General features: G+C 45.7%; 1 protein-coding gene across 2 annotated transcripts; it reads right to left on the bottom strand.

Annotated features, from left to right (window-relative positions):
• Positions 1-5,834: 5,834 nt before the first annotated feature.
• LOC128329877 (cytochrome P450 2C19-like) lies at positions 5,835-26,718 on the bottom strand. Of its 2 annotated transcripts, XM_053261735.1 has the most exons (10): positions 26,586-26,713; positions 24,259-24,465; positions 20,544-20,706; positions 19,779-19,928; positions 17,015-17,175; positions 13,925-14,101; positions 13,449-13,590; positions 10,921-11,108; positions 9,764-9,905; positions 5,835-9,253 (listed from the first exon to the last, which is right to left on the bottom strand). In XM_053261735.1, the coding sequence occupies exons 2-10, from the start codon at positions 24,427-24,429 to the stop codon at positions 9,072-9,074; spliced, it is 1,476 nt and encodes a 491-aa protein (XP_053117710.1). In that variant the 5' UTR covers positions 24,430-24,465; positions 26,586-26,713; the 3' UTR covers positions 5,835-9,071. The 2 variants fall into 2 exon arrangements, with proteins under 2 accessions (XP_053117710.1, XP_053117711.1); XM_053261736.1 differs by lacking the exon at positions 9,764-9,905 and having other exon boundaries at positions 9,106-9,253; positions 26,586-26,718.
• Positions 26,719-27,368: the final 650 nt, after the last annotated feature.

The raw sequence follows: 27,368 nt of genomic DNA, 5'->3' as shown, positions 1-27,368 counted from the left end.
AGAGTTTCTAAACTCTAAACAGAGCTTTAGTCTGCAATGTCGCTGTGAGGGGAGTTAATCATTTATGCTCTCATGATGGGGGAGAACCAGGGGTGGAAGAGACTTGTTGGCTGGAGTGCCTGGGCTGGAATTTATTTGCTGAGCAGCAGTTTCAGGTTACTCCAGGATCCTATGTCAAACTGACCTAGTGAAACAGCAAACAAGGCCGGCTAAGTTTATAGCTGCAAAACTGACTGAGTTTATCACACTGAACGATGCAAACTGAGATCCTAGCAGCTTCAGGGCAAAGGAGGAAGGGGTTCCTTTCCATTCAGTTAATCTTTATTATGGTCAGTAATCAGCAAGACAGGCAAAAAGAAAAGGAAAAGTACATTTGTATGGAGATACTCTTACAACATTGACCTGTGTAACCTAAGCAAAATTTACGGACATTTGGCAAGCCCTGGAGGCTAAAAACCAAAATTTAACTGCTTTATAAGTCACCAAAGAATCTTTGTTAGCGAAATGAAAATTAATGTAAAATTCAACGAATGCCCTGAACATTGGTGAGATCAGGTCAAGCCTCAAATCATGATAAAAGCTACACTGAAGGAGGACTTGAGTTATTGACTCAATCTCGCTGGAACCACAGGGACATTGACATTGTGAAACAGATAAATATGTTGAAATGTGCCTTCCAGTAATGCCAAAGGAAGGGCTTTGAAATGGGCCCTAGAAAAAACCCCTCGGTATTTTGGGTAAGTTAGTGTTGATAAATATAATGCTGGATCAGGTCTAGTGAGTTCCCTTAGAGCCCCTTAGAACTGAACAACAAATGTAGATCACTGTGTAATTCAATATCCATTATGAGTTGCTGTATAATAACTTTAGACATAGCCCAAAGTAAAAAAAGTAAGCCCAAGTAAAAAGTCAGAAGACAGGCCATAAGAAAGCAATTTGAGGTTTATACTCTTCTGCCAAGTAGACTGAAAATTATTCAGCAAGTCTAAAGGTGTCAAACGTCAAATCTAAAGATGTGAAATTAAACTTAAGCCAGAAGGGTGTAAAGAGAGCTCTTAAGAAATTAGATTGAACCCTTTCAAGAGGACCAAAGTTGGGATAGGGGACCAATTTGTGTTCCATATAAGAGTTATGCTAGTGACTTAGCAAGTTAGCAGCAAACAATTTAATAGCTGCTGGGAGGAAACTTCCTCTCTGGGCATGATGGAATCTTAAAATAGCTGCCACACTTCTTTGGACCAACGAAGGAAAATATTTGACTTGCTGTTTTCTTTCCATCGGCCTGAAAAACAACACCTAGATATTTGAAACAACTTACTTGTTCGATAGATTGGTCATCAATGTACCATTTGTGTACTTTTTCCCCGTGGGGAAAAAAACTACAATTTTTATTTTGGAATAAGTGATAACCAAATGCTCTCTTTTACAGTGTTGTGCAAGAGCCTTAAGGGCTCTCTTTAGACTATTTGAGTGTGTGATAAAATTATCGCATCATCTGCATATAGTAAAATAGACAGACGTCTGTTTGCCAACTTGGGGGCATGCAGGTCAAGACACAGCAGCTGCTTAATTAAATAGTTAATATAGATATTAAATAGGAAGGGTGTCAAAATACAACCCTAACACCTTTGTGGTAGGGGTGTGCACAAACCACGGTTTGAACCACATTTCTAGCACAGTTCAGGAGCAGGGAGTGGGAACATTAAGAAAGAGGAGAGCAGGCCCTTACTAGGGATATACACAAAACCAGTTCTTGCGGTTCAGTTCAAGTTTGAACTGGGCTCGAGCCAGGTCCCCAGGCTGGAGTACCAGTTCAGTCAAGCCGACCTGTGGTCCGGCTTTAGCGTGAACCATGCTTGAGCTGGTTCTAAAAGGTTTGATCATAGGGAATAATGGGGATTCAAACTGACTCATTATTCCCCCTGGGTAGTACGTAGAGACACCAAAATGGTTTGGGTGGTAGGGTCCCATGGGTGCCAACTACTACCCAACCTGCAAGGCAGTAAGGCACTCAGGTTATCTTTTAGGAATTTTTATGTATTGTAGATTCTTGGTTGTTAACTTCTTTTCACAGGGGAATCCTTATGAAGAAGATATTTCACAATGGACAATCCACACATAGTGGATCAATCTGTTTGGAAACTAACTTTTAGGGTATCACTATGAAGAAGTTATGTAGCAACCAAGAATCCACACTCAATTGCTATATAACTTCTTCATAGGGATTCCCTGTGAAAAATGTCAACACCAGAGAATCTAAAATACACAACACTTTTAAAAATCACCTGAGAGCCCCACTGCCTTGTGGGTTGGGTGGTAGTTGGCATTCATGGTGCCCTACCCTCCAACCTACTTTGGAGTGCCTAGGTGCTACCCATGGGGAATAATGGGACCACTTCAAATCCCCATTATTCCCTATGGCAGATAAAACAAAACCACTCAAAACTAAAAAATCCCTTTAAAATCATCTGAGTACCCCATTGCCTTGCGGGTTGGAAGGTGGTTGGCACCCATGGCACCCTACCACCCTACACATTTTGGTGCCTCTAGGTTCTACCCACAGAGAATAATGGGGTGGTTTGTGTCCCCATTATTCCCTACGGTGAACCTTTTAGAACTGAGCATGGTTTGAGTTCAAAGCGAATCACAAGTCAGCTTGACCAAACCTGTAATCAAACCAGGGCACCCAGTTCAAGCCCAGTTCTAACTTGAATCGAACTGCTTAAACCAGTTTTGTGCACATCTCTACTCTATAGTCCTTGTGCCAGTTATTGTTTGCTGTTGGTTGGTTATGTGTTTTTCTTTTTCTTTTTTTGGTGAGTGGTAGGAGTATTGAAAGGAGTATTGAAAGGTAAGTTCTTTGGACAGGTTTGTGATTTATATGGTTTCATTTCCATAGCTGATAAAGGATTTTCTCAAGTAAATGTTGCATAGAACTGCAGCCAGTTCTATACAGTTTATTCCAAGTAAAGCCTTAATGAATTTATTGGGACTTACTCCCATGTAACTGCTGTGTGCATAGGATTGCAGACCAAGGATATATCCCAGAAATGTTTATATTGTGAGAAAGGGAGAAATAAGACTTGCTTTAAATAAATAAACACACACACACATCCATATTTGTGAAACTAGTGGGCTCTGTGTGTGGCCAAAAAATTGTGGTATTTTCCAAGCCATGTGAAACATGTGTAAGCAGATGCTACCTGTGAACAGGTGCTCAAAATTCAAAACTCCCTCCCCCGCCACTAAGGTGATTTTGCCTAGTGCTGCCTGGGGTGAGGAGGAGAGGACTGAGATTGCAAGCAGGGGGAGAAATGGAGGCAATGTTGACAGAAAAAGGAATGGTGTTCCTGAGGGGTAGAACTTTAGACAGAGAAGTTAGTGGGGATGACACAGAGAGAGCATTGCTACCTACCACACTGATACCCACCATGAACCACTCTAATGGCAGGATTCCTTTACTCACAGCCAATGAAGGAGGGAATTGTGAATTTAGCATTAAATTAGCGCTAAACAGTCAAGTGCCAAGTGTTGGTGTGGATGATGAAGATTTTAGATGAGACAAGTAAACTGCTTTACAGATGGAGAAAACCATGGGCTGGTGATTCATTTCTTTTTAACTTAGGGTTGGACATGCCTACTATTAGCCCCACCTATGGTTACCCCTAGCTCCCTCCCCTCCCCTCTGCCCCGCCAGCTCCAAGAAGCAGCTTCTGCCACTACCTTCATCCAAGATCCTGATTCAAAGGCAAACCCTAAGAAGAATTGTTATTATTATTATTTTACACAGTCAGACAGGTGTTATTGACTGGTTTGTTTTATCCAGACATTGTGTCCTTCCCAAGGACCTGGGATGCCAGAATTTTATCGTCAATGTTGTTGCTGTTGTTATAGATATCGTCGCAGAATATAGGCTGTTCCCAGTAAAGCTGCTTTTTGTAATTGGCTGATGGTGATTTCTGTGGCCCCTATGGTGTTGAGGTGCTCTTCAAGGTGTTTTGGAATTGCACCCAGGGCGCCAATTACCACTGGGATTATTTTGGTCTTTTTCTGCCACAGCCTTTCAATTTCAATTTGTAGATCTTTGTATTTGGCTATTTTTTTCTATTTCTTTTTCTTCTATTCTGCTATCCCCTGGTATTGCTATGTCGATTATTTTGACTTGTTTTTCTTTCTTCTCGACTACAGTTATATCTGGTGTATTGTGTGGCAGATGTTTGTCTGTTTGTAGTCAGAAGTCCCATAATATTTTTACATCTTCATTTTCTTCAACCTTTTCAATTTTACGGTCCCACCAATGTTTGGCTAGAGGTAGCTTGTATTTTTTTGCAGATGTTCCAGTGTATCATCCCTGCTACTTTGTCATGCCTTTGTTTGTAGTCAGTCTGCGATCTTTTTACAACAACTGATTAGGTGGTCCACGGTTTCATCTGCTTCTTTACAAAGGCGGCACTTGCTGTTTGTGGTGGATTTTTCGACTTTAGCTCTTATTGCATTTGTTCTTAGTGCCTGTTCTTGTGCAGCCAGTATTAAACCCTCTGTTTCTTTCTTCAAGTTGCCATTCTTAAGCCATTGCCAGGTCTTGGTGATGTCTGATTTTTCCACTTATGTTGTGCAAATATTGACCATGCAGTGGCTTATTTTTCCATTTTTCTGCTCGGTTCTTGACTTGTTCTTTCTTGTAGGCCTGCTTTCTTTCATTGGTGTTGAATAGTTTTGCGTTATTGACCATTTGAAGTGCATCTTCTTCACTGTCCTTGATATATTCTTCAAGGCCTCTTTTCTCCTCCTGTACTGTTTGATGGACTTGCAGCATTCCTCTTCCACCTGAGCTGCGAGGGAGGTAGAGCCTATCGACATCACTGCGGGGGTGCAGAGCATGATTGATGGTCATGATTTTCCTGGTCTTACAATCTAGCGTCTCTAGCTCTGCCTGGGTCCAGTCTATTATTCCTGCAGCGTATCTGATAACAGGTATAGCCTAGGTGTTTATGGCTTGTATGGTGTTCCCGCCATTGAGTTTGGACTTGAGGATTTTTCTAACTCTCCTTATGTATTTACTTCCAATTTTTCTTTTAACTTCAGTGTGTGCGATGTTATCAGCCTGGAGAATGCCCAAGTATTTGTAATGTTCCTTCTCTTCCAGGTTCTTGATGTTGCTTCCGTTGGGCAGTTCTATTCCTTCTGTTTTTGTTGTTTTTCCTCTTTTCATTATTAATGCAGCACACTTGTCTAGTCCAAACTCCATTGCTATATCGCTACTGAATATACGGACAGTGTTTAGCAGTGATTCAATTTCTAACTGGGACTTTCCATACAGCTTCAGATCATCCATGTACAGCAGATGGTTGATTTGACTTGATGTTTTAGATGTTTGGTATCCGAGGCCTGTTTTGTTTAGTATTTGTGAAAGTGGGGTCATGGCAATTACAAACAACAGAGGGGATAGTGAGTCCCCTTGGAAAATGCCCCTGGGGACTCACTATCCCCTGTTTGTTGTTGTTGTTGTTGTTGTTGTTATTATTATTATTTTACATTTATATCCCGCTCTTCCTCCAAGGAGCCCAGACTCAACCACTCCTAAAACAACCTAGTCTGGACCCAGAGGATGTAAACAACTATAGCCCAGTGGCCACTATTCCCTTCCTGCTCAAGGTGCTTGAGCATGTCATGGCTGTTAATGGTACTGCTCCAGGGTGAGTGGCGAACACCCCTAACTGCATTTGGGCTTGTGTGGGGAAATTAGCAAACTAGAATGCAGCAGTCCCACATCAGAATAAATTTGAGCAAAGTTCTGGTCCCAGGGAAGTGAACTGACAGAGAGAAGCTTGAGATTCACGAATACAATCAGTTTATTTAAGGGTTTAGGGGTACAGTGGGAAAAGGCAATATTTTTACTAAAATACATCACAGAGATGAAACAGGTAGCTTGCAAAGAGGCAATTTAGCTTGGTGTCCGAATTAGATGACTCCAGGCTGGCTAGAGAAAGGAGGCTTTAGAGAAACAGGTTTCTGGATTTAGGAAAGAACAGGAATAGGGAGAAGCCCAGAGGGATGCAGTGGTTATTATGCTATCTCACTCCTTCCTTATGGCTCAGGTACAACCAAAAGACTTCTTTTCTCAGAAACGGACCAGAAACCGGGAGGCAGCAGTAGAGAACCAAATGCTGTTCGGGGGTTAGGCAGCAGGGGTAAATCCCAAAGGGGTCTGGTCTTATGTGGCCAGCTTCTCGTAGCAGTGAGGTGTGTTGTGCTGACTGAGCCAGTGAAGAAGGCCGATCTGGAGGCTGAGAGCAGGAATGGTGCAAAGAGAAAGACCCAGCCTGATGTTATGGTGGGTGTCAGGTCAATTGCCCAAACTGTGGGTGGCTCCAAGTTATAGAGACCAAGGGAAGGACACTGGTTCATGAAACTAGGGCCAGTTATAGCCCAAAATGTGCCCTGGGGCAAAATGCTGACAGTTCCTCCTACCTGAGGAGGGGAATTCCTGTGGATCTCAAAAGAATCCATTGCCTTTGTTGGATGTGCAAGAGTAAGCACAATGGCGTGAAAAGGTTAAAAACAATTTGTATGTAAATAGACCGAATGGACATGCAAGGGCTTATCTGTCAGGTTGAAAAGACCCAATAAACCTATCAGGTTTTTAATGAGCACATCTCCTGAGTTTCTGTGGTCATTATCCTCTTTTGTTGTGGAGGGGAGCAGTGTTCGTAGAACCTTACCTACTTTCCTGCTGAGGTGAGGTTTAGCTTGTTTTAGGCAACCAAAGGGTGGGTTGTTGTTTTTTTTTAACAGGGTCAGTCTTTAGGCAAAGAAACCTTGAAGTTAACTCAAAAGCTCACTTGAATCTGCATTGTAGGGGTGTGCACAGAACCGGCTAGTCTGGTTTGGTTCGAGTCTGAACCAGACCAGTTCAGTCCGGCACCGCCTTGAACACCCTACCCGTGGTTTGTTTTGTTTGTTTGTTTTTGCAATTTTTTAAATTAAAAAAATATATATATATTTTTCAAACTTACCCTCTCTGGGGGAGTTGCTTGAGGTGGTGGAGGTGGGGGGTCTGGAGAGGTTCCCCCTCCCCCCTGCCAGCCTCCCTTACTGCCCAAACTGGCCTGTTCGGCTGGCTCATCGGCCCATTCAGGCCTTTCCCCTCCAGCGCGGTAGCCATTTTGGAGGCCGCCATGCTTCTGCAATTGGCCCCTATGTGGCCTGGGTCATGCCTGATAACTAGTTTGTGTAAAGGTTGGGGCTTAGTATAAAGGAGGAAGGTTAGTAGGGAGGGGGGCATTAGGAAGGGAAACAGACATTTTTTTCTTGCCAGCGCTAGAGACAAATGTTTAACTAAGAATCCATAAAGCAAACTTGCAGATCCAATAATATATCATAAAATACCAATTAGATCTTCAGAACTTCAATGCTGTGGAATAAATCTTTCTCATGGGAGACCACAGGTCTTCTCCTATGATGCGATAATTCTCTTCAAAGGTTTCTGAGAGACTGAATACTTGAAAAAGATATCCAAAACATTACTGGGGTTGTCCTGGTTTAAAAGCGATGTAAGTCTATTTTCACAAGATTTAGAAAGTTCTTTCCCTTGTTTTCCAATTAATTCTACTTTTTGATTTCTTCCACAAATCAGCCATTTTACATTTATATGTGATATTATTCAACTATTTAGGCAACAGTCGATAACTGAATAGAACATTTCTTATAATAATCACCACTTCCATTCATGGAGATGTACTATTAGAATAAAATTCCACACCTATTTCAGCTGTATTATGGTCAAAGGAGCATAATACATAATAATACATAATTTGTTGCAGCTTAGTTTAAATTCAGGTATTTATAATCAATTCAAGATGTCTTCATTAATGTCAGCAAAGGTTAATCCTCTCAGTATTTGCAAAAGTCAATAAATTCTACCACCATATATTTATTATCCATCAGTGGCCTGTGCCCAACCCAACATGGGCATAATATTTCTCAGCAGTATCTTTCCTCCATATCTGAAAAGCTTTTTTCTCCCCTTCTAACAAGCGGAAGATTGCCGGTTCGAATCCCTGCTGGTACTATATCAGGCAGCAGCAATATAGGAAGATGCTGAAAAGGGAAGAGAGCTCGTCTTGTGGTAGCAAGCATGACTTGTCCCCTTAAGCTAAGCAGAATCCACCCTGTTTGCATACGAAAGGGAGACTAGAAGTGTGAGCCCTGTAAGATATTCCCCTTAGGGGATGGAGCCACTCTGGGAAGAGCATCTAGGCTCCAAGTTCCTTCCCTGGCTTCTCCAAGATAGGGCTGAGAGAGATTCCTGCCTGCAACCTTGGAGAAGCTGCTGCCAGTTTTTGTAGACAATACTGAGCGAGATGAAACTATGGTCTGACTCAGTATATGGCAGCTTCCTATGTTCCTATGCATCATCTCATGCTGCACAGGAGGAGGCAATGGTAAACCCCTCCTGTAGTCTACCAAAGACAACCACAGGGCTCTGTGGATGCCAGGTGTCGACACCGACTTGACAGCCCAATTTACCTTTTACCAAGGAAGTATTTGTAGGGCAATTTAAAAATCTTTTCAAACTTGGTAGGAAAATGTAATTTTTTAAAGAGCACAAATTTGTGTCTTTTAAAGCATGTTAATGTATTTGCTTCTGCTTTGTGGGAGCGGGTGTACATTTCCAAATCATTGATAAAGTCCTTGTTTTCTTCACTGAATCTGTTCAAGGCATAAACATAAGAAAATACTAGTAACTAGCCTGACATTTTCTCTGTAGAAACAAGCTTTTCTGCAGCTTAGATGTGATGCCATGGTTTTCATAAGAGTGGTAACCATGATAGCAACCACCAGGGCATCAAAAATAATCCAGTCTGCAGACAAAGGAACTGTCAGTCTGGAACTTTTGAATATCTATGTGTCCACCAGCAGAGGGTGCTGCCAGTTCTTTCAAAACTCAAAATTAGAGTGAAACTTAAAACAAAAAGTTTACATATTTCATAGCTGTATAGTGAATCAGTGAGATAAGGTGGAGGTCCTTGAGGGCCCACTAGCAATGTCATAGGGTGGATGGGCATTGATTAGCGTGGGCAGAGACAGATCTGGACTTGGCGGGGCACATTCCCAACCCCACTGACATCCGGTGAGAGGTCGATTTTGGTGACTCCTGGAGGGTGCTTGAGATGAAAGTTCTGCAGGATGCTGGTGAGGTATAAGAAGAGCTCCATGCGGGCCAAGCCCTCTCCTAGGCAGCTCCTCTTCCCTGCAATAGAAGGAAACAGAAGGCACCAGCAGGTTATTTTTCGGAAGGAAAAGTCCATCTCATCAAATCCTTATGCATTAGCTCCACTGCTCTCTTTTCAGTACTAGAACTCAGAGACATCCAGTGAAACTGACTGGCAGGAGATTCAGAACAGATAAAAGGAAGGTCTTCTTCATACAATGGATAGTTAATGATTGGAATTCAGTGTCACAAGTTATGCCTCTGATAGCTCTGAAAAGGGGATGAGACAAATTTGTGGCCGATAGACCTATCCGTGGCGATCAATCACGATCGCTACATGGTTACCTGCAGGTTCAGAGGCAGGATGCTTATGAATTCCAGCTGCTGGGAGGGGTAATAGCAGGAGAGGCTACTTGGCTACAGGTCTAGTCTTCTTGGAGGCACCTAGAGGGTCACCCTGGGATGGAGGCTGCTGGACTAGATCGGCCTTTGGTCTGACCCAGCAGGGCTGTGCTTATGTCCTTTTCCTTGCGGCAGTTCCATTCCTACCTGCAGAGAAAGACATGTCGGCTCCATTCTTCTTGAAGGCTCCTCTTTCGTCCAGGAAATTTTCTGGGTCAAACTGATGTGGATTTTTAAATTGTTTGGGGTCATGCAATGCAGCAGTCAGCATGGGGAAGATGGTGGTTCCCTATAGTAATATGCAGAGAAGACAACAAGGCAACTCCCCAAGAGTGACAGCTAACCATTCATTTCAAGATTTGTATAAAAGTCTTACCAGCCAGCTAATGGCGCAGCGGGGAAATGACTTGACTAGCAAGCCAGAGGTTGCGGGTTCAAATCCCGCTGGTATGTTTGCCAGACTATGGCAAACATCTATATCGGGCAGCAGTGATATAGGAAGATGCTGAAAGCCATAGTCTCATACTGTGTGGGAGATGGCAATGGTCCACCCCTCCTGTATTCTACCAAAGACAAACACAGGGCTCTGTGGGCGCCAGGAGTCGACACCGACCCAGTGGCACGCTTTACTTTATAAAAGCCTTAGTCTGACTGTAGAAAACCAAGCTTTGAGATCATGTGCATTGGGAGATATGAAATGCTGTATGTATTTATAAAACTTTTTAATCACAATCAAAAGGCCACTGGGGTGGGTGGGTCCAAGCAGGGTCATGACCCACACCACGCAGAGGCCCATTGCACATGCACAGTGCCTCCAAAATGGCTGCGGTGGCAGGGGAAAGGCCAGGAATGGGCCGAAGAAGGCCTGAACAGGACAATTTTTGCCACGAGTTAGGCTGATAGGGGGAGGGGGAACCTCTGCGGACCACCCCCCTCTTGCCTTCCTCAGGGAACCCCCCTGGAGGGGTTAAGTACTAAACTTATTTTTTTTTTTTTTAGTCACGAACCCCCCTTAAATGAACTGAACCTGGGGGTGGGAGTGTTCAATGGGGGACAAAACCAAACTGGCCCAGTCCTGTTCAGGCCAGTTTTGTGCACACCCCTATTCCCTAGAACTATTATTCTTGAATATTTAGATGCTGCTTTTCAACAAAAAGTTCACAAAATGGGTTTGCAGAGTCTGAAATCCTACTATATGCATCCGTTCTGGAAAAATAACCTTTGGAACAAAGAGGGCACTTACTAACCCTTTAGAAGGCTACAATATAGTGCCCTTGCAGAAAAACCTTGAGCCATTCTAATACCTTTGGTATGGTAAAGCCTTCAATATCAAAGTCTCGTCTTGCAATACGGTTAATTCCTAAAGGGACGAAATCAAGAAACCGCTGGGCCTCATGCAGGACGGCTTCTGTGTATGGCATCTGAGGACGGTCCTTCAAGGCAGGAAGCCGCTCACAGCCGATCTCCCGGTCTATCTCCTCATGGACCTTTGCTGGAAGTGAATCCCAAAGTGAGGCATTTAAGTTACACTCTAGAGGCAAATTTCTATGGCCTCTTCCTCCTCCTTCTCCTCCTCCTCCGCTCTCAACCTATCATCTTGCAGTTGATTTTTCTAGGGGATATTGAGATTCAAGTGGACGTGGCTTTGCCAAAGTCCTGGAAGCTCGTGGAACTCTCTGCCACAAGATGTGGTGACAACCAACAACCTGGACGGCTTTAAGGGGGGTTTGGATAATGTCATGGAGGAGAGGTCTATCATCGGCTACTAGTCTGAGGGCTATAGGCCAACTCCAGCCTGAAAGGCAGGATGCCTCTGAGTATCAGTTGCAGGGGAGTCACAGCAGGAGAGAGGGCATGCCCTCAACTCCTGCCTGTGGCTTCCAGCGGCATCTGGTGGGCCACTGTGTGAAACAGGATGCTGGACTAGATGGGCCTCCTTGGGTCTGATCTAGCATGGATGTTCTTATGTTTTTATGTTCTTATGTTCTTAACCCCCAGTTTTCACAGATTTTCCAGAATGTGGCAAGTTGAAATCTTACATGTGTGGAACTGAACAAGGCACTCTTAATCGCTGCATCTGCTATTAGGAGGCACAACAATGCAGTTGGTTACAAAGGAAGGAAGTTGCCTCATTCCGGGTCAGACAGTTGTTCCCAGTATTGTCAGCTCTGACTGGCAGCAGCTCTTCATGGCCTCAGGCGGAGGGGAGGCGGAGGGGAGGGAGTTCTATAACTTGCTACCATAGATCCTTTTAATTGAAGATGCCAGAAGTTGAACCTTGGACCTTCTGCATACAAAGGTGTTGCTCTTTCACTGAGCTTCAGCTGCTTTCTGCCTACCTTGGCTTCATGTTGCATTGGCTAATGCTCAGCCATGGAATTCCGAGGCATTATTGTGGATGGAACGTTGTGCTTGGACGTGGAAGACCATGGTCCAGATCCCTGCTCAGCCATGCTGTTCCCCAAACAATAGTATTGCCAACTCTACAGAAGCTTTTCCTGGAGATTTTCTCCCCAGCATTCCCCCCAACATTTTTCACAATCTCCAAGCATTCCCATCTCCAGGGGTCGCTTTCAACAGACCATGTAAGATGTTCATGTAAGATTTCAACCACACCTGAAGACTGATGCCAATGCCTGGAGATGCCAGATCAACCTTGGAAGGATGGCCACAGGGGTGGCCTGAGGTATCATGCCACCCTGAGGCAAGGGGACAAAAGCTACCATGCCTTGCCTGCACCCCATGGTGGCGGCCAGCCCCCTTTCAAGCTGGTCTTGTGGTAGCAAGCATGACTTGTCCCCATAGCTAAGCAGGGTCTGCCCTGGTTGCATATGAATGGGAGACTTGATGTGTGAGCACTGCAAGAGATTCCCCTCAGGGGATGGAGCCGCACTGGGAAGAGCAGAAGGTTCCCAGTTCCCTCCCTGGCAGCCTCTCCAAGATAGGGCTGAGAGAGATTCCTGCCTGCAACCTTGGAGAAGCCGCTGCCAGTCTGTGAAGACAATACTGAGCTAGATAGACCAATGGTCTGACTCAGTATATGGCAGTTTCCTAGGTTCCTATGTTCCTAGCTTTGAAAGTGGTGGGGAGGCAGGGAGGAGGGAAGGTGAGCAGCAATCCCTTCTTCTCCCTCTGTGCTTCTTGCAAGTGTCACAAAGAGTGCAACGCTTGCAAAAGTCACCCCGAATTGTGGCTCCAATGGCAATGGAAGGGCACCCCAAAAGTCCACCACCTGAGACAAGTGCATAGAAATGCGGCCCCTTGATTGATAGGCTCACTGGACTACCTTAGTAAGACCCTCCCTCTCAGCCGAGCCTGTTTCTTGGAGTTCTTTTCAGGATAAAATGGGGCCAGGGTACATTGTAACCTCCCTGGGGTCCTTGGTTTAAGGCAGGGAAGAGAACAAGTGAAATTAAGAAGCCATGACTGGAAGGGGGTCACACAGACAACAGTTTGCAAATGATGAAACCACTGCCTGAGAAACATGACCCCCATAACTAAAGTTCCTATTGTAAGAAACACACAGTCTATTAGCAAGCAGAATAAAGTTGCCATGTCCCCCGGAATTTCGGGTTTCACCTGGATTTTAAGCATCTCACCCAGATTTCTTAGCCCATGCAGCACCCAGATTTCAGATTTTGGTGTTTTTTTAAAAAAATTAATGTTAAACTCTAGCCCTTGTAGAAGCAGGGTTATGGAGCAAAACGTGCAATCATTATTCTGCTCAAAAATGATTTTCAGGCCAATTTACATAATATGCAAATTAAGCACCTGGATTTGGAAAGCCAGAACATGGCAACCCTAAAGCAGAACAAACATTCAGTTAGTATACCTTCTACCGCTGGGTGTTCAGTCAGGACCATGAGGATGTATCTCAGGCTGGTGCTGGTGGTTTCCGTCCCGGCAAGGAATATGTCAAAAGCTGTCATAATCAAGTTCTCCCTAGTAAACTCAGTCTTGGGATTGTGCTTTTCCTGAAAGCAGGGAGAGCACTGAAGAAATTGCTCAGAGCCCTGTTGCTGGCACGATGCTTAGACGCCAGCCACAAGGTAATCCCTTTGTCTTGCTGTAAGGTCTCCCCCCACCTCCACGTGGAATCTTTAGAGCAGTGGTCCCCAGTCTTGTATGCCCATATGTTGTTAAAATGCAACTCCCAGCATCCCTGAAGACCATTGTGACTAGCGTGATAGGAGCTGTAGTACAACAACATCTGGGGACCCCACGTTAGGAATCTTTGGTTCAGTGTCGGCTATGAGAAGCTCGGACCCTGGCTTCTTATAGCCAACACTGGTTTCGTCCATTTCCTACCTGCTCCATCTTGAGGAGGAAGCAATCTATGAAGTCCCGAGGATTGTTGGGATCTAAGGTTCCCTCGTGGTCTTTCACCTTGTGGGCTATCAAGTCTTGAATGCTGAAGATGTTTTTGAAGTAGGTTTGGTGAGGGCCAGGCAAGTAATCCATGATCCTGGGGAAGAGGTTGTAGAGCTGGGGTGGGGGTGGGAGAGGGATTGACTGAGGGCTTATCAATTGATCCATGTGATGGTGAATTCCGCGGTAGGTTTGTATTCATTTTTAAGTACAGGTGATGTTCATATAAATTAAACCAGTCTGCATCACTGGAAAAATTACTTACTTATTCATGCATCTTAAATGCATATGCATCCCCACCCATCTATCTTGGTTTGTACTCCATCCATCCATCTATCCAATGTATATATCACCCTTCCTAAAGTGGCTCAGGACAGTTTACATTAAAATCAAACACACATAATAAAACAATTTAAAAATAAATATACCTGATTAAAATTTAAACTAAATCTAGATATCATTAAAAGCCAGGTTACAAAGATGGGTCTTTAAGGCTAGCCTGAAAGCCTCCAAGGAAAAGAATCCTCTCATATCCACAGGGAGTGCATTCCAAACCTAGGGGCAACCACTGAGAAGGCTCGATCCCAGATGGACTAGTGGAAAATGAAGACAGACCCCTCCTGATGATTTTAATGAGTGGTGGGGATCTTGTAGAGAAAGGCGCTCTCTCAGGTACCCCCAGACCGAAGCCATTCAAACGTATTTGTTTGGCCTGGCTTTCCAGGGTTTTTAAATTCTAACCCGATTTTGGGGCTTTTAATTACTGGAATTGTTTAATTGCTGTTTTAAAATGTTTTTAAATTGTTGATCGTTGTTATATTGTTTTTAATTTGTTTTAGCTTTTTATTGTTTTAGTGGTTTGTTTTAATTGTAAACTGCCCTGAGCCATTTTGGAAGGGCAGTATATCAATCAATCAATCAATCAATTAATTCAGGGCTTTAAAGGTAACAACCAGCACTTTGTACTTTGCCTGGAAACATATCGGCAGCCAGTGCAACTGTTTAAGAACAGGCATAATGTGGTCTCTCCAGGAAAACCCAGAGAATAATCTGGCTGCTGCATTTTGAACTAACTGAAGTTTCTGAACTACATACAAAGGTAGCCCTACATACAGCGCATTGCGGTAGTCCAACCTGGAAGTTACCAGCTGGTGTACCACTGTTTTCAGGTTATTCTCCTCAAGGAATGGGCAGAGTTGTTGAATCAATCACAGCTGGTTAGGGATGTGCGAACCGGTCCGGTGGTCTGGCAGTTTGGAGGTTTGGTCTGGAGGATCGGGGGTCTGGGATAGAACCGAAACTCCTGCCCTGGTTCTGTCCAGACCAGAACCGAACCGCTGGACAGGTCCGCGAATTTTTTATCTATATCTATATCTATATCTATATCTATATCTATATCTATATCTATATATCTTTCTGTAGGCCACGAGGGTGTGTGTGTCTGTGAGGGTTCACTCTCCCCCTGCCAGCCTCCCTCATCACCGCTGCGGCTGGGTACATGTGATCTTTTTTGCCCTTTTCGGCCTTCGTAAAGGTGAGCGGTGGCCATTTTGGCCACTGCTGTGCATGTGCAAATGCCCTCTGCGTGGCCTGGCATGGTCTACGGCCTCACAGAGGGCATTTGCACATGTGCAGCGGCAGTCAAATTGGCCGCCGCTCGCCTTTACGGAGGCTCGAAAGGACCAAAAATACTACATTTACTTGGCCACGGCAGTGATGAGGGAGGCCAGTGGGGGGAGGGGGAACACTCGTGGACTCCCCCGCAACCTACAGCAAGTATTTAGAACTAATTTTTTTTAAAAAAATAAAATAAAAAGTTTGGGGACCCCCAAGGACCAGACTAGACAAGGGGGGTTCAATGGGGGCTGGACCGAACCGGGCCAGACGGCACAATGAACATCACTACAGCTGGTAAAAAGCACTCGTTGCCACAGCCTGAGCCTGAGGCAGCAGGGTGAGACCCGGGTCCAAGAGCACTCCCAAGCTATGAACCAGTTCTTTCTGGGGGAGTGTAACCTCATCCAGAACAGGATGTTCTATGTCATCTTGTAGATTACAACCCCCAACAATGAGCACCTCTGTCTTGCTTGGATTCAGCCTAAGTTTATTATCCCTCATCCAGCCCATTACTGCCTGTAGGCAGGCATTTAAGGGGCTAACACCATTTCCCAATGTTGATGACAAGGAGAAATAGATTTGGGTGTCAGAATATTGATAAAACCCAGCACTAAATCCCCTGATGACCTCACTCAGCCATATTATTTTCACCTCAATGGAAAGGGAAAGCAAAAGCCCATCAAGTAAAACGGGGAGGAGAATGTTTAAATATAGAAGTGTCAAAGTGCTCCTAGACTTTCTTTATCAATAAGCTAAGTTCTGAATCAGGGAGAGACTCTTCAGAACCAGTCAGGATTTGCCCCTCCAAACTCTGGCTTCAAAAGCCTCAGTGGGGAAAATCGCTGATCTGTGCCCTTGATTTTACTTTCTAATTAAGGGGACTTGAGAGGCTAACAACTCAGGAAATACTGGGTGAATTTTTGAAAACAACTCAGGATCGTGCTTGAGCATATACCTGAAAATTTAAAAAGGTAAAACATTAAATCTATCTATCTATCTATCTATCTATCTATCTATCTATCTATCTATCTATCTATCGTGCTATCCTACGGCAAAAAAGTAGCCAACAGTTGTTTTCAAGAACTTATGGGCCTATTTTTAAAGTACTGCATCTCCGCCACTTTACATCAGATCTGCACTGGATTTGGAGGGATGTCATCTAGCTGATGCCTGTAAATGTTCAGGCAGATCGAACAAACAATTCAATAGATTAATATTGAATTGGTCAATAGGCCAATTCATGGCCAATAGAATTTTCAGGGCTTATAGCAGTGGAATGTTGAAGCTCCACATCTTAACTATACTGGCACTACCATGCCAATATAAAAACCACACATACCCCTTTCGCCACCTGCCGCTGGCCCAATCAGCACACAATCACTTTCATTTCATTCTTCTTCCAAGATTGCTCACCTGCCCTGCAGCGGAGCTTGCAAGCCAGAAGCTTTCAACGATCCACTGAAGCATTTGGAGATACTCATGATCTTGGTAATCGAACCTTTCTCCAAGGAGGATGTGGCTGATCACATTGCAAGTAGCGGAGCTGAAAAGGGACGCTGGGTTGAAGGGCTGGCCTGCCGAGAAAATCGGAAAGACTGCAGAGCTTGGACCTACCCAGCTATCAATGTCAGTCCATTGCGACAAAGCCCTGCTGAGTGAGCACAGTGGAAATCTCCAGATCTCAGTTGAGCCACGAATTCACTGGCTATTCATCTCGGCTGCCCTCATGACCCCCCTTTTCCCTCCTGGAGAGTGCACAAGCAAGCACTCTCATGCACAGTTACATAGGACTAAGCCCCATTGAACTCAATGGGTTTTAATTCTGTGTAAACACATGCAAGATCAAGTTGCAGCAGAGATTCTGACTTCTGACTTCCATCACGGTGCACACACTGTTGTTGATGAGGCTTCACTTCACAAGTTGAAGGGAAAGGGGTCATAGGGGAAGGGGAGTGGTACACTGTTGGCAAAGTACTTTATTTGCACGCAGAAGGTCTTGGGTCAGTCAGTCCCTGGAAGTATTGCCAGCTTGGGTTGGGAAAGACCCCCATGTGGAACATTGGAAAGCTGTGAAATGCCTCAGTAGTAGAGCAAATGCTTTACGTGCAGAAGATCCCAGGTTCAATTGCGGGTGTCTGCAGGTAGGACTAGGAAAGACTGAAAGCCTAGAGAGGTGCCATCTATCAGTGCAGACCCAATACTGATCTAGGTGGACCAAGTGAGAGAGCCAGCATGGTGTAGTGGTTAGAGTGCCGGACTAGGACCGGGGAGACCCGAGTTCAAATCCCCATTCAGCCATGAGACTTGCTGGGTGACTCTGGGCCAGTCACTTCTCTCGTTGTTGTGAGGTGAAACTTAAGTATGTAGTAAACTCCTCTGGGCTCCTTAGAGGAAGAGCGAGATATGAAAAAATGTGTGGGTTTTTTTTTTTTTAAAGTGTTTGACTCAGAAGAAGGCAGGTTTATATTAGAACCTACAGAGGGATAGTGCTAAGCGCTATATAATGCTAAGCTACCTTTTAGGGTGGTTGTTAGAGGTATGAATGAATGGTTCATTGCAGAACAGGCTCGCCTCAAACAGGTCTGGTTTGGCGGTTTGATTGTGGACCAAATGGTGGTGGTGGTGGTGGGCGTTAAGTCTGTGATTGAATGGAACCAGGCCCAGTTTGAGTGAACCGGTTGGGCAATGGTAAGAGGCGACTGGGCAGGGCAGTGAGAGAGATAATATGCTCCTTGGCTGGCCAGCATGGCTGCCGACGCTGCTCACCCTCCCTAGAGCGGCCCTCCTCAGCGGCTTGGTTCTGGCCTCTGCGCATGTGCATTTGCATGTAGGGATGTGAGAACATGTTCAGTACCGAACCGGCTAGAAGTAGAACTGGTTCGGTCCGAAGGCTCGAGGTTGAGCCGAACAACCCCTGGTTTGGCTCAACTCTGGACTGACACCCTCCCCCCGGCCTGCCCCCCATGCCAGCCTTCCATCTTTCCAAACCCGGCTCATTCAGTTGTTCTTCAGCCTTTCCCCTCAGCACGGTGGCCATTTTGGAAGCTGCCGCACCTGTTCAATGAGCCTCTGCATGGCCTGGGTCATGCCATTCCAGGACCAAACTGAACTGAGGGGGGGGGGGGTTTCAAGGGGGTGCCAGACCAAACTGGCCTTGTCTGGCCCAGGTCCAGGTCAGACTTGAACCAAACCAAACCAGCCGGTTCCGTGCACACCCCTATTTGCATGGCATCCTTGTATATGTGGACACCACTTTCATGGCCATGGAGGCCAGCACTACCATGCGCAGAGCCAAGAACTGGGCTGTTTCCAAGCCAGTGGCTTGGTGAAAGAGGGAGGAATGTGCCTGGGGCTGAGCTACGGATGGTGAGCGAGAGATGCTGGCAGCTCTGCTGGTCAGCCAAGGAGCTTATTACCTCTCTCACCACCCCTGTCTGGCTGCCCCTTATCTTTGGAAGGGTCCCCCACCCCTGTACATGTAAAAGGGAATCCTCGCCAGATTCCCCTTTACAAGTATATTGGCCACCTGAACCGCCGATTCAGTTTAGTCAAACAGACTAGACTGGCCAGTCAGTTCGACCGAACCTGTTTGGAGCAACACGGTTTGGTTCGAACTGATTCGAATTCTAACCGAACCACAATTTTTGGTTCTGTGCACACCCCTTGTGGTTGTAAGGATGACTGAGGTCATGCACTGAAGGCCCCTGAGAACTCCAGAGTGCTATTCATGTACTAATCATCAGCGGGCTGGAAGAGGCTCACACCTCAGAACTTAATTGCAGGGTTGCGTTTGTGTTGCTTTTGTGCTCCGTCCCTTACATGACAGACAAAACATTATCGGTTGGTTCATCTGTGAGAGAGGAGCTGGATAGGACACCTTTTCCTCCTACCTTGTTAAAATACTGACTATGAGAGCAGAGTAGGGTGGTGCTGTCCTACGCAGCTCCTCTCTCGCACAATCATCTCCCCCACCCTGAGTTGTTTGCTCACACATGATCAAGCATCAGGAGCACACACAGCTCCCAACGCTGGGTAGGATGCTTGTCCTACCCAGTTTTCAGTCATGTGAACTGCTTTCTTCTCTGTGCAAAATTCCTTTGTCTAATGTTTAGGATTTCCTTTGAATGAAACCAACCAGGCTTCACAGGAATCGGACGCGTGCATTTTCACCACCAACCGTTTTTGGCCCGGAGTTCCATCACCAGGTGCTTGACCTCCTCTTGGACTCGCTCCTCGATGCTTTTCTTACCCATCCCAAAGTCCCTCAAGGTCGTGAGGGAGAAACGACGGAGCTGAACCCAACGCTCACCACTGGTCATGATGATACCTGGAGAAGACAGGCTGAGAAAATCAGAATGGGTGCACAGCTTGCCTTGTCTGAAATGTGAGTGAGGATGCTATGCATCAAAACAGAGATAGACAACCCAAGGCTCATCAGCTGTTGTTGGACTACAAATCCCATCATCCCAGCCACAATTTATTGTATCTAGGATTGATGGGATTTGTAGTCAGACCACAGCTGAAGAGCCTCAGGTTGCCTACCCTTTTTTCAAACACTGCATCCCTTCATACTTTGTTCACATGGGCAAATACAAAGCGTAGCTCTTTTCATACCTCCGGAATCCATTCAGACTCCATGTGTGGAGGGCAAAATGGGATCATGACTGCTGGCACTACCCACTGTGTGGATGCACTCACTATCCCATATATTGGGTTGGCACATATTTTGAATGTCTGAATAGGGTATTTGAGGCATCTGTCGCCACAGCAACCCTGCGAGACGTTAGGCTGAGAGTTACTGATGGGCCCAAGATTGGCCAATGAGCTTCATAGCTAAGGAGGGATTCCCACCCAGCTTCCCTGCTCTAAATCCAGCAGCCTATTCACTATACCACATCAGCTCTGGCAAATGATGTCTCTTTCCCCCCCAGATGGACAATACCAAATCCTTTGTTGGTCTTATCTGCTGCTGGGAAGCTGCCTCGGTCGGTGAACTCAGCTCCGTGCTCGACCAAAACTTTCTTCACTGTCTCATAACTGTGGAGAACCACCACCCGCTCTGGGCCAAAATACACGGTGAACACGGGTCCGTATTTTTCACACATCTGTAGAGACAGAGCAGGGAGGAGAGAACTTAGGCAAGGCGAAGAGGCATTCAGACAAACAGATGAAATGGTGACTAATGAGGGGGAGAAACCACCATGACGTGAATTTTGGGTATGTTGATCGCCTGTTTAAATGTTCCCACCAGGGGCAAAACAAATGTGTTCCCATAAACAATGCTCTTTGTTCACTTACAGATTTGTATCCCACCTTTTCCCCATAGGGATGCAAAGTGGTTAAACTAAAAACAATATCTATCAAATGAAATAAAGAAGATTAAAAAAACAGCAGAATACAGAGATGTGGCAGAGAGAGGTAATAAAAGAAATCCATCATCACAGAGCCAGCAGATCAGGAACTGGGCCATGAAGCAAGCTGGAGTGTCCATGCCAACATGAAGAGTCAGATATCAGGAACCAGGATCAGGAGATAAGCTGTGAGGCATAGACAAAATGAACAAAGCTGAGCAAGAGTCCCCTAGCACCACCTTTGGGCACCACCTTCCCGAACCACTACAAAATGGTGCCCTTCTCAGCCCCATCCCTGCCAGGCGGGCCAGAAGGATGCAAGGGCCAATGGTGTCATAATCCATTGAGAGGTCCAGCAGAGTCAATGGGTATGCACTCCCCCTGCCTAATTCCCAGTGAACAATTATCAACTGGAACAAGCAATGTTCCTTCAGTGCAAAAACCAGGCCAGTATTTGATGTTGGGTTGTTGGTTTTCAGCTGATAGGTGAGGATTCAAGTGGCTGATTTGTCTCCCAGCCATAGGTAGGGTACATATACAGTGACGCCTCTTATGTGGATAAGTTGGATCAGTTTCAGTTTGTGACTTCTGAGGATGTGGACAAGGTGATTGGAATGGTACAGACTACCACCTGTTCTCTTGATCCTTGTCCATCTCATCTTATTTTATTATCAGCCAGCAGGGTTGTTGTAGAAGGCCTGATAGAGATTATAAATGCATCTCTGAGGGAGGGCAGGATGCCTCCTTGCCTTCAGGAGGCAATTATTAGACCACTTATGAAGAAGCCTACCTTGGATCCCTCAGAGTTGAGCAACTACAGGCCTGTCTTCAACCTTCCGTGGCTGGGCAAGGTAATTGAGAGTGTGGTGGCCTCCCAGCTCCAGACAGTCTTGGAGGAAACTGATTCTCTACACCCATTTCATTCAAACTGGCTTTCGGGCAGGCTGTGGAGGTGGAGACTGTCCTGGTCGGCCTGATGGATGATCTCCAATTGGGCATCAACAGAGGGAATGTGACTCTGTCAGTCCTTTTAGATCTCTCAGTAGCTTTTGATGCTATCGACCATAGTATCCTTCTGGAACATCTGAGAGGGTTGGGGATGGGAGGCATTGCTTCGTGGTCGTTTTGCTCCTACGTCACGGGCAGATTCCAAGTGGTGTCCCTTGGAAACTGTTGTTCTGAACTTCCATATGGTGTCCCTCAGGGCTCCATATGGGCTCTGATGTTGTTTAACATCTACATGAAACAGCTGGGAGAGATCCTCAGGAGATTTGGTGCAGGGTGTTATCAGTATGCTGATGACATCCAAGTCTATTTCTCCATATCAACATCATCGGGAGAAGGCATAACCTCCCTAACTGCCTTCCTGGAGACAGTAATGGACTGGATGAGGGATAACAAACTGAGACTGAATCCAGATAAGACCGAGGCACTTATTATGCGGGGTCGGAACTCAGGAGATGATTTTGATCTGCCCATTCTGGGTGGGGTCACACTTCCCCAGAAGGAACAGGTGTGCAGTCTGGGGGTGCTTCTGGATCCAAACCTCCCTCTAGTGTCTCAGGTTGAGATGGTGGCCAGAGGTGCTTTTTATCAGCTTAGGGTGATACGCCAGCTGCATCTGTTTCTTGAGATAAATGACCTGAGAAGAGTGGTACATCTTCTGGTCACCTCCGGACTTGACTACTGCAATGCGCTCTATGTGGGGCTGCCTTTGTACATAGTTCGGAAACTGCAGTTGGTACAGAATGCAGCAGACAAGTTGGTCTCTGGGTCATCTCGGAGAGACCACACTACTCCTGTATTGAAAGAACTACACTGGCTGCTGATAGGTTTCTGGGCAAAATATGAAGTACTGGTTATAACCTATAAAGCTTAGGTCCAGGGTATTTAAGAGAATGTCTTCTTCACCATGGTCCCCATCACCCGTTAAGATCATCCAAAGAGGTTCGTGTACAGTTGCCACAGGCCTGTTTGGTGGCTACTCAGGGATGGGCCTTCTCTGTTGCTGCCCTGAGGCTTTGGAATGCACTCCATGTTGAAATAAGAGCCTCCTCATCTCATTAAAAGGTTACTCAAGATACATCTGTTCACCCAGGCTTTTAATTAGATTTACAGTTTTAATAGCTAACACTTTTAACATGCTTTACATTTTAAATTGTTTTAATGTTTTAATTTTGTTTTAGTGGTATTTTTTATTGTAAACAGCCCAGAGATGTGAGTTTTGGGCAGCATAGAAATTTATTAAATAATTAAACAAATAAACATACAAACAAACAAACAATTGAATTTAATGGCGGTTTTAAACTGTTGTAAGGTATGTATGTATGTATGTATGTATGTATTTATTTATTTATGTGTTTTAACTTTTTAATGTAGTTGTGAGCCACCCAGAGATGGAAGTTTGGGACTGCATACAAATTTGATAAATAAATAAATACATTGTGGTGCACGGCCATTTTCCAGGGCAGGGGTAAGGAAATGCTTAGGACTTCTGAGAAAGAGAACAATGCAGGGTGGAGAGTGAGTAAGGCCACTTCCAAGCAGAAATAAAAAGTGCTGAATTAAAAAACGCTTTCCCAAGTGTGACTTTACTCACTTTCCACTTTCCACACCCACCAGCAGGCTTCTGTAGTCTTCGGCAGTGGGAATTCACCCTTTGTTTATATGGAAAACATTCAAAACAGGTTCCTATTGTGATTTTCTCAGTACCTCCTGTGCTCCAGCCCTTGTATCCCATGAAGAACCACCATTTGCCAGAAGAGAAATCAGTTCACAGAAAGCAAGAGCTGGCACTGAGAAAACAGCACTAAGGTGCTGCTTTCATATTGACAAGGAGCCCTTTCTCACAAACAGTGAGAAGGGCTGGGTGGTGGGCAAGGCAGTAGACACTTGCCTTCCCCACAGATTATAGGGCTGCCAGTTCAGGAGGGTCAGGGCACACGACCCCTCGGACCTAGATGGGTACACAGATCTGCTGGGGTCAAGAGAGAGAGAGAGAGAGAGAGTGTGTGTGTGTGTGAGAGAGAGAGAATAAAATTGCAGTTGGAAAAGCCCTGTTACAGCACTTTATTTGTTGTCTAGAAGTGCTCTAAGAGAAAGCAAAACGTTAAGAGTAGAATACATTTGGTCACTCACTTTTTTTTTTTTTGCAGTGGCTGACCTGAGATAAGAAGTTTCAGATGGGATGCAGGACATGTAGCTTTGTTATGGGGCTAGATTCAGCAGTATTAACATGCCCAAAGTCCTAAACAGAGATGGGACCAGGGAGTGAAAATGCAGCAGAGCTAAATTCCCATTTCTTACCTTCTGCAGGGGTTCCATAAGGTTCTTGGTCTTCAGCTGTAGGAGGTTCCCGATAAGCGGCAGGGTTGTCGGGCCAGGGGGGAGGTTCTGGTGCTTGGCCCTCTTCCTCCGCACGGCCAGGACAAACAGACAGGAGAGGCAGAGGACCAGGAGGCTCCCCAAGAGATCCATGGCAGCACCGAAGGACGGCTGGAGTTTCTAGAGCTTCTGAGAGTGAGAGAATGAGAGTCAGCAGTAGACAAGGTGAGATTGTGGGCGAGAATCACTATCAGTTCAAAGTTCATGCTATACCTCTTGGAACAAAGCCTATGTTTGTGTCTGGCAGAAACAATACCCTGTTCTCTGCTGTGGCAACTAGGGAAATGAATCATACTCGCCTATATGTTTTCAAATTATGGGCAAGAAACACATGTGGAGGGACCTATATGGGGGAAAGGCCTGTCTGGGGCAGGGCACATGCGCTGAAAACATTTGTTGATAAACGAAATCTATCATGAATTTCCTGTGTCATGACTAGCTTAGCTCTGATTTCTGCAGCTCTCCAGGGACTCAGGCAGGGATTGTTTCCTACTACCCGGGGGGTTCCCTGGGACAGAGGTTGTTGAGCCGTTGAGTCGGTGTTGACTCCTGGTGACCACAGAGCCCTGTGGTTGTCTTTGGTAGAATACAGGAGGGGTTGACCATTGCCATCTCCTGCGCAGTAAGAGATGATGCCTTTCAGCATCTTCCTATATTGCTGCTGCCCAATATAGGAGTTTCCCATATTCTGGGAAACACACCAGTGGGGATTCAAACCAACAGCCTCCTGCTCTTTAGGCAGGTTGCTTCCCCACTGTGGTGGCCACCAGGGACAGAACCTGTGACCTTCTGCCCATCTCTCTCCCCTGCATGGGTGCTTTTCATCTGTGGCCATTTCTCAGTTCCACTGCATTGTGTTCTTTACTAGAATCCTGAGATCTGCCAACTGGAGCCAGATGCAAAATGTTAACTCAGGGCGTGGAATCAATTACCTTCTGCACCAGTGAGCCATACACGGAGGTGAATCTACACCTGAATTACTATGTTAGAGATGCTGGCAGCTTAGTTGGGGCAGTGGGGGGTGGGGACACTACTAAACACCCTTTATTGCTTCAGTTAAACCAGGAGGCTCTTACACTTAGGTTCCCAGGGTGCTTTCCAAATTACCTGCTCAACAGTGGAAAAATGCTTTGGTTCAGGCAGATCACATTCAAAACATAAATAGCAAAGCTTCCAGCAGGGGGAGCAATCTTGCAAAAACTAACAACTGAAAAATACAGCAACCTTTTTACACCAGACACACAACGTTATAGCAATAAATCACAGCGATGAAATCTGAAACAAGGCATCAGAAATGTGCACGGCACCCTGTTGTCAGTGTAATGACTGCAGTGTCACAACACAGGAAGTGTGGATAGAAGCACACTTTGCAGATACGCTGTGACCCCATTGCAGAGTCTAATTTCGAAAGCACCCTCATGCTGATGGACTATGATTCATTCATTCATGTAGGGTGTAGCAAGGTTGGAGAGGGCCCAAGAGACAAGATTTTAAAATGCCCGCCCCCCCCCCACTGAAGCTCAGCTTTTAATCTACCATTGTTTACTTCTCTTCAATATATATACACGTGTGAGGAATTCTCTAAAACCTTGAGCACAAGACTATGGATGTTCTCACTAGCTTGATGGGTGGGGTGTGTGTATGTGTGTGTGTGTGTGTGTGTGTGTGAGAGAGAGAGCGAGAGCGAGAGCAAGAGAGCAGTGTTCCCTCTAACAGGGAATCCCAGATGTTGATGACAACTCCCAGAATCCGCAGCTGCAATGGCTTTTGCTTGGGGATTCTGGGAGTTGTAGTCAACAACATCTGGGAATCCCTGTTAGAGGGGACACTGGGTGTGAGGCAGGGCTGAACCTATCTTCTCCTCAGACGAGCAAGGAGCAGCTCTTTGGCACTCTATCACGCACCCATACGATCTGCACTGCTCCAAGCAGTTTGGATCACTGGCAGCTGGGAAAATGAGTCCTGGCCTCCAGGATTCACATAATGCACCACACAACAAGCACGGTGCATTGGCAGTTTCCCCCAGGAGTGAAGAACCCTAGACACCCAACTCTGTGTGTGCTCTGGCTACATGCAGCCTCAGCACACACACAATCGGCAACCTAGGGTTGAGGGCACACTTGCATAGGCGGAACTGGGGGGGGGGGGACAGGCAGGGCACGTGCCCTAGGCACCACTGAGGTGGCCAGTCCCTGCCACCCCCACCCCATTGCCCACCTGCCCAGCCCCAGGGCCCCTCAGCCACTTGCCTCCAGCTCTGGCCTAGGATCGGCAATGAGGCCTAGATCGGAGCAGCCTGCAAACTGCAGAGCTCTTCTCCCCCTGGCGCCTCTCAGCTATCGGCGGGTGGGCAGTGGGGCTTCCAGAGAGGCCTCCTCCCAGTAGGCCCCTCTGAAGCCTGAACTCGAGTAGGCCCCAAGCAAGGCAGGAAGGAGGCTGGCAGAGCTCCCTGCAGCAGAGCCTTTGCCAGGTAGGCTGTGAATTCCTTTTTGTGGTTACCCCCGTATATAGGGATCTGCTTGCCATAGGGCTTTGATATGGGGGGTGGGGCAAGAGTGAGAAGTCTCTGAATATTTAATTTAAAACAGACTGAAAAATGTGCTGGCTTTAAAAACAAAAACTGTCTAAAAAGGCCTATAAGTGGCTTGTTTCATGTCAGAAAATTACAAAAACTTCTGGAACAAATACTTATTTATTCATTCTTTCTTTCATTCATGTATAAATGCACTTATGTTCAAGTTGTTTTGCAACCCAGAAGGTCTGAGTGAGAACTGTGAAGCATGTGTGGTGCTTTTATTTTATTTTACTTTATTTTTCTTGTGTGTGAACTGCTCCCCAATAACTCGCAGGGACTTCAGGGTCAATCTGGCCAACATGTGAATGCAGCACCTCCATTCCAGAGGAGATGTGTGTTAAAGGGCTTTAAAAGCCTCCTGTGAAAAACCTCCTGGAATCAAACTTGACTGAATTTGTTCAGAATTCTGAGAAAACAAACATAGGCTCACCCTGCATGGTTGAAAGTCTCCTTTGCT

This window comes from Hemicordylus capensis, chromosome 6 (genome assembly GCF_027244095.1).
Source record: "Hemicordylus capensis ecotype Gifberg chromosome 6, rHemCap1.1.pri, whole genome shotgun sequence".
NCBI classification, from domain to species: Eukaryota; Metazoa; Chordata; class Lepidosauria; order Squamata; family Cordylidae; genus Hemicordylus; species Hemicordylus capensis.
Note: the sequence above shows the minus strand (reverse complement) of the source record. Positions and strands in the feature narration are given on the sequence as shown.

What these genes read in the sequence shown, in the direction of transcription:
- LOC128329877 (XM_053261735.1), bottom strand. Translation starts at nt 24,429, where the DNA reads ATGGATCTCTTGGGGAGCCTCCTGGTCCTCTGCCTCTCCTGTCTGTTT. An exon ending in TCCTCCTCAAGATGGAGCAG is followed by an intron (nt 13,591 to 13,924) that starts GTAGGAAATGGA and finishes CCCTGCTTTCAG; the next exon opens with GAAAAGCACAATCCCAAGAC. An exon ending in TGAACACCCAGCGGTAGAAG is followed by an intron (nt 11,109 to 13,448) that starts GTATACTAACTG and finishes ATTCACTTCCAG; the next exon opens with CAAAGGTCCATGAGGAGATA.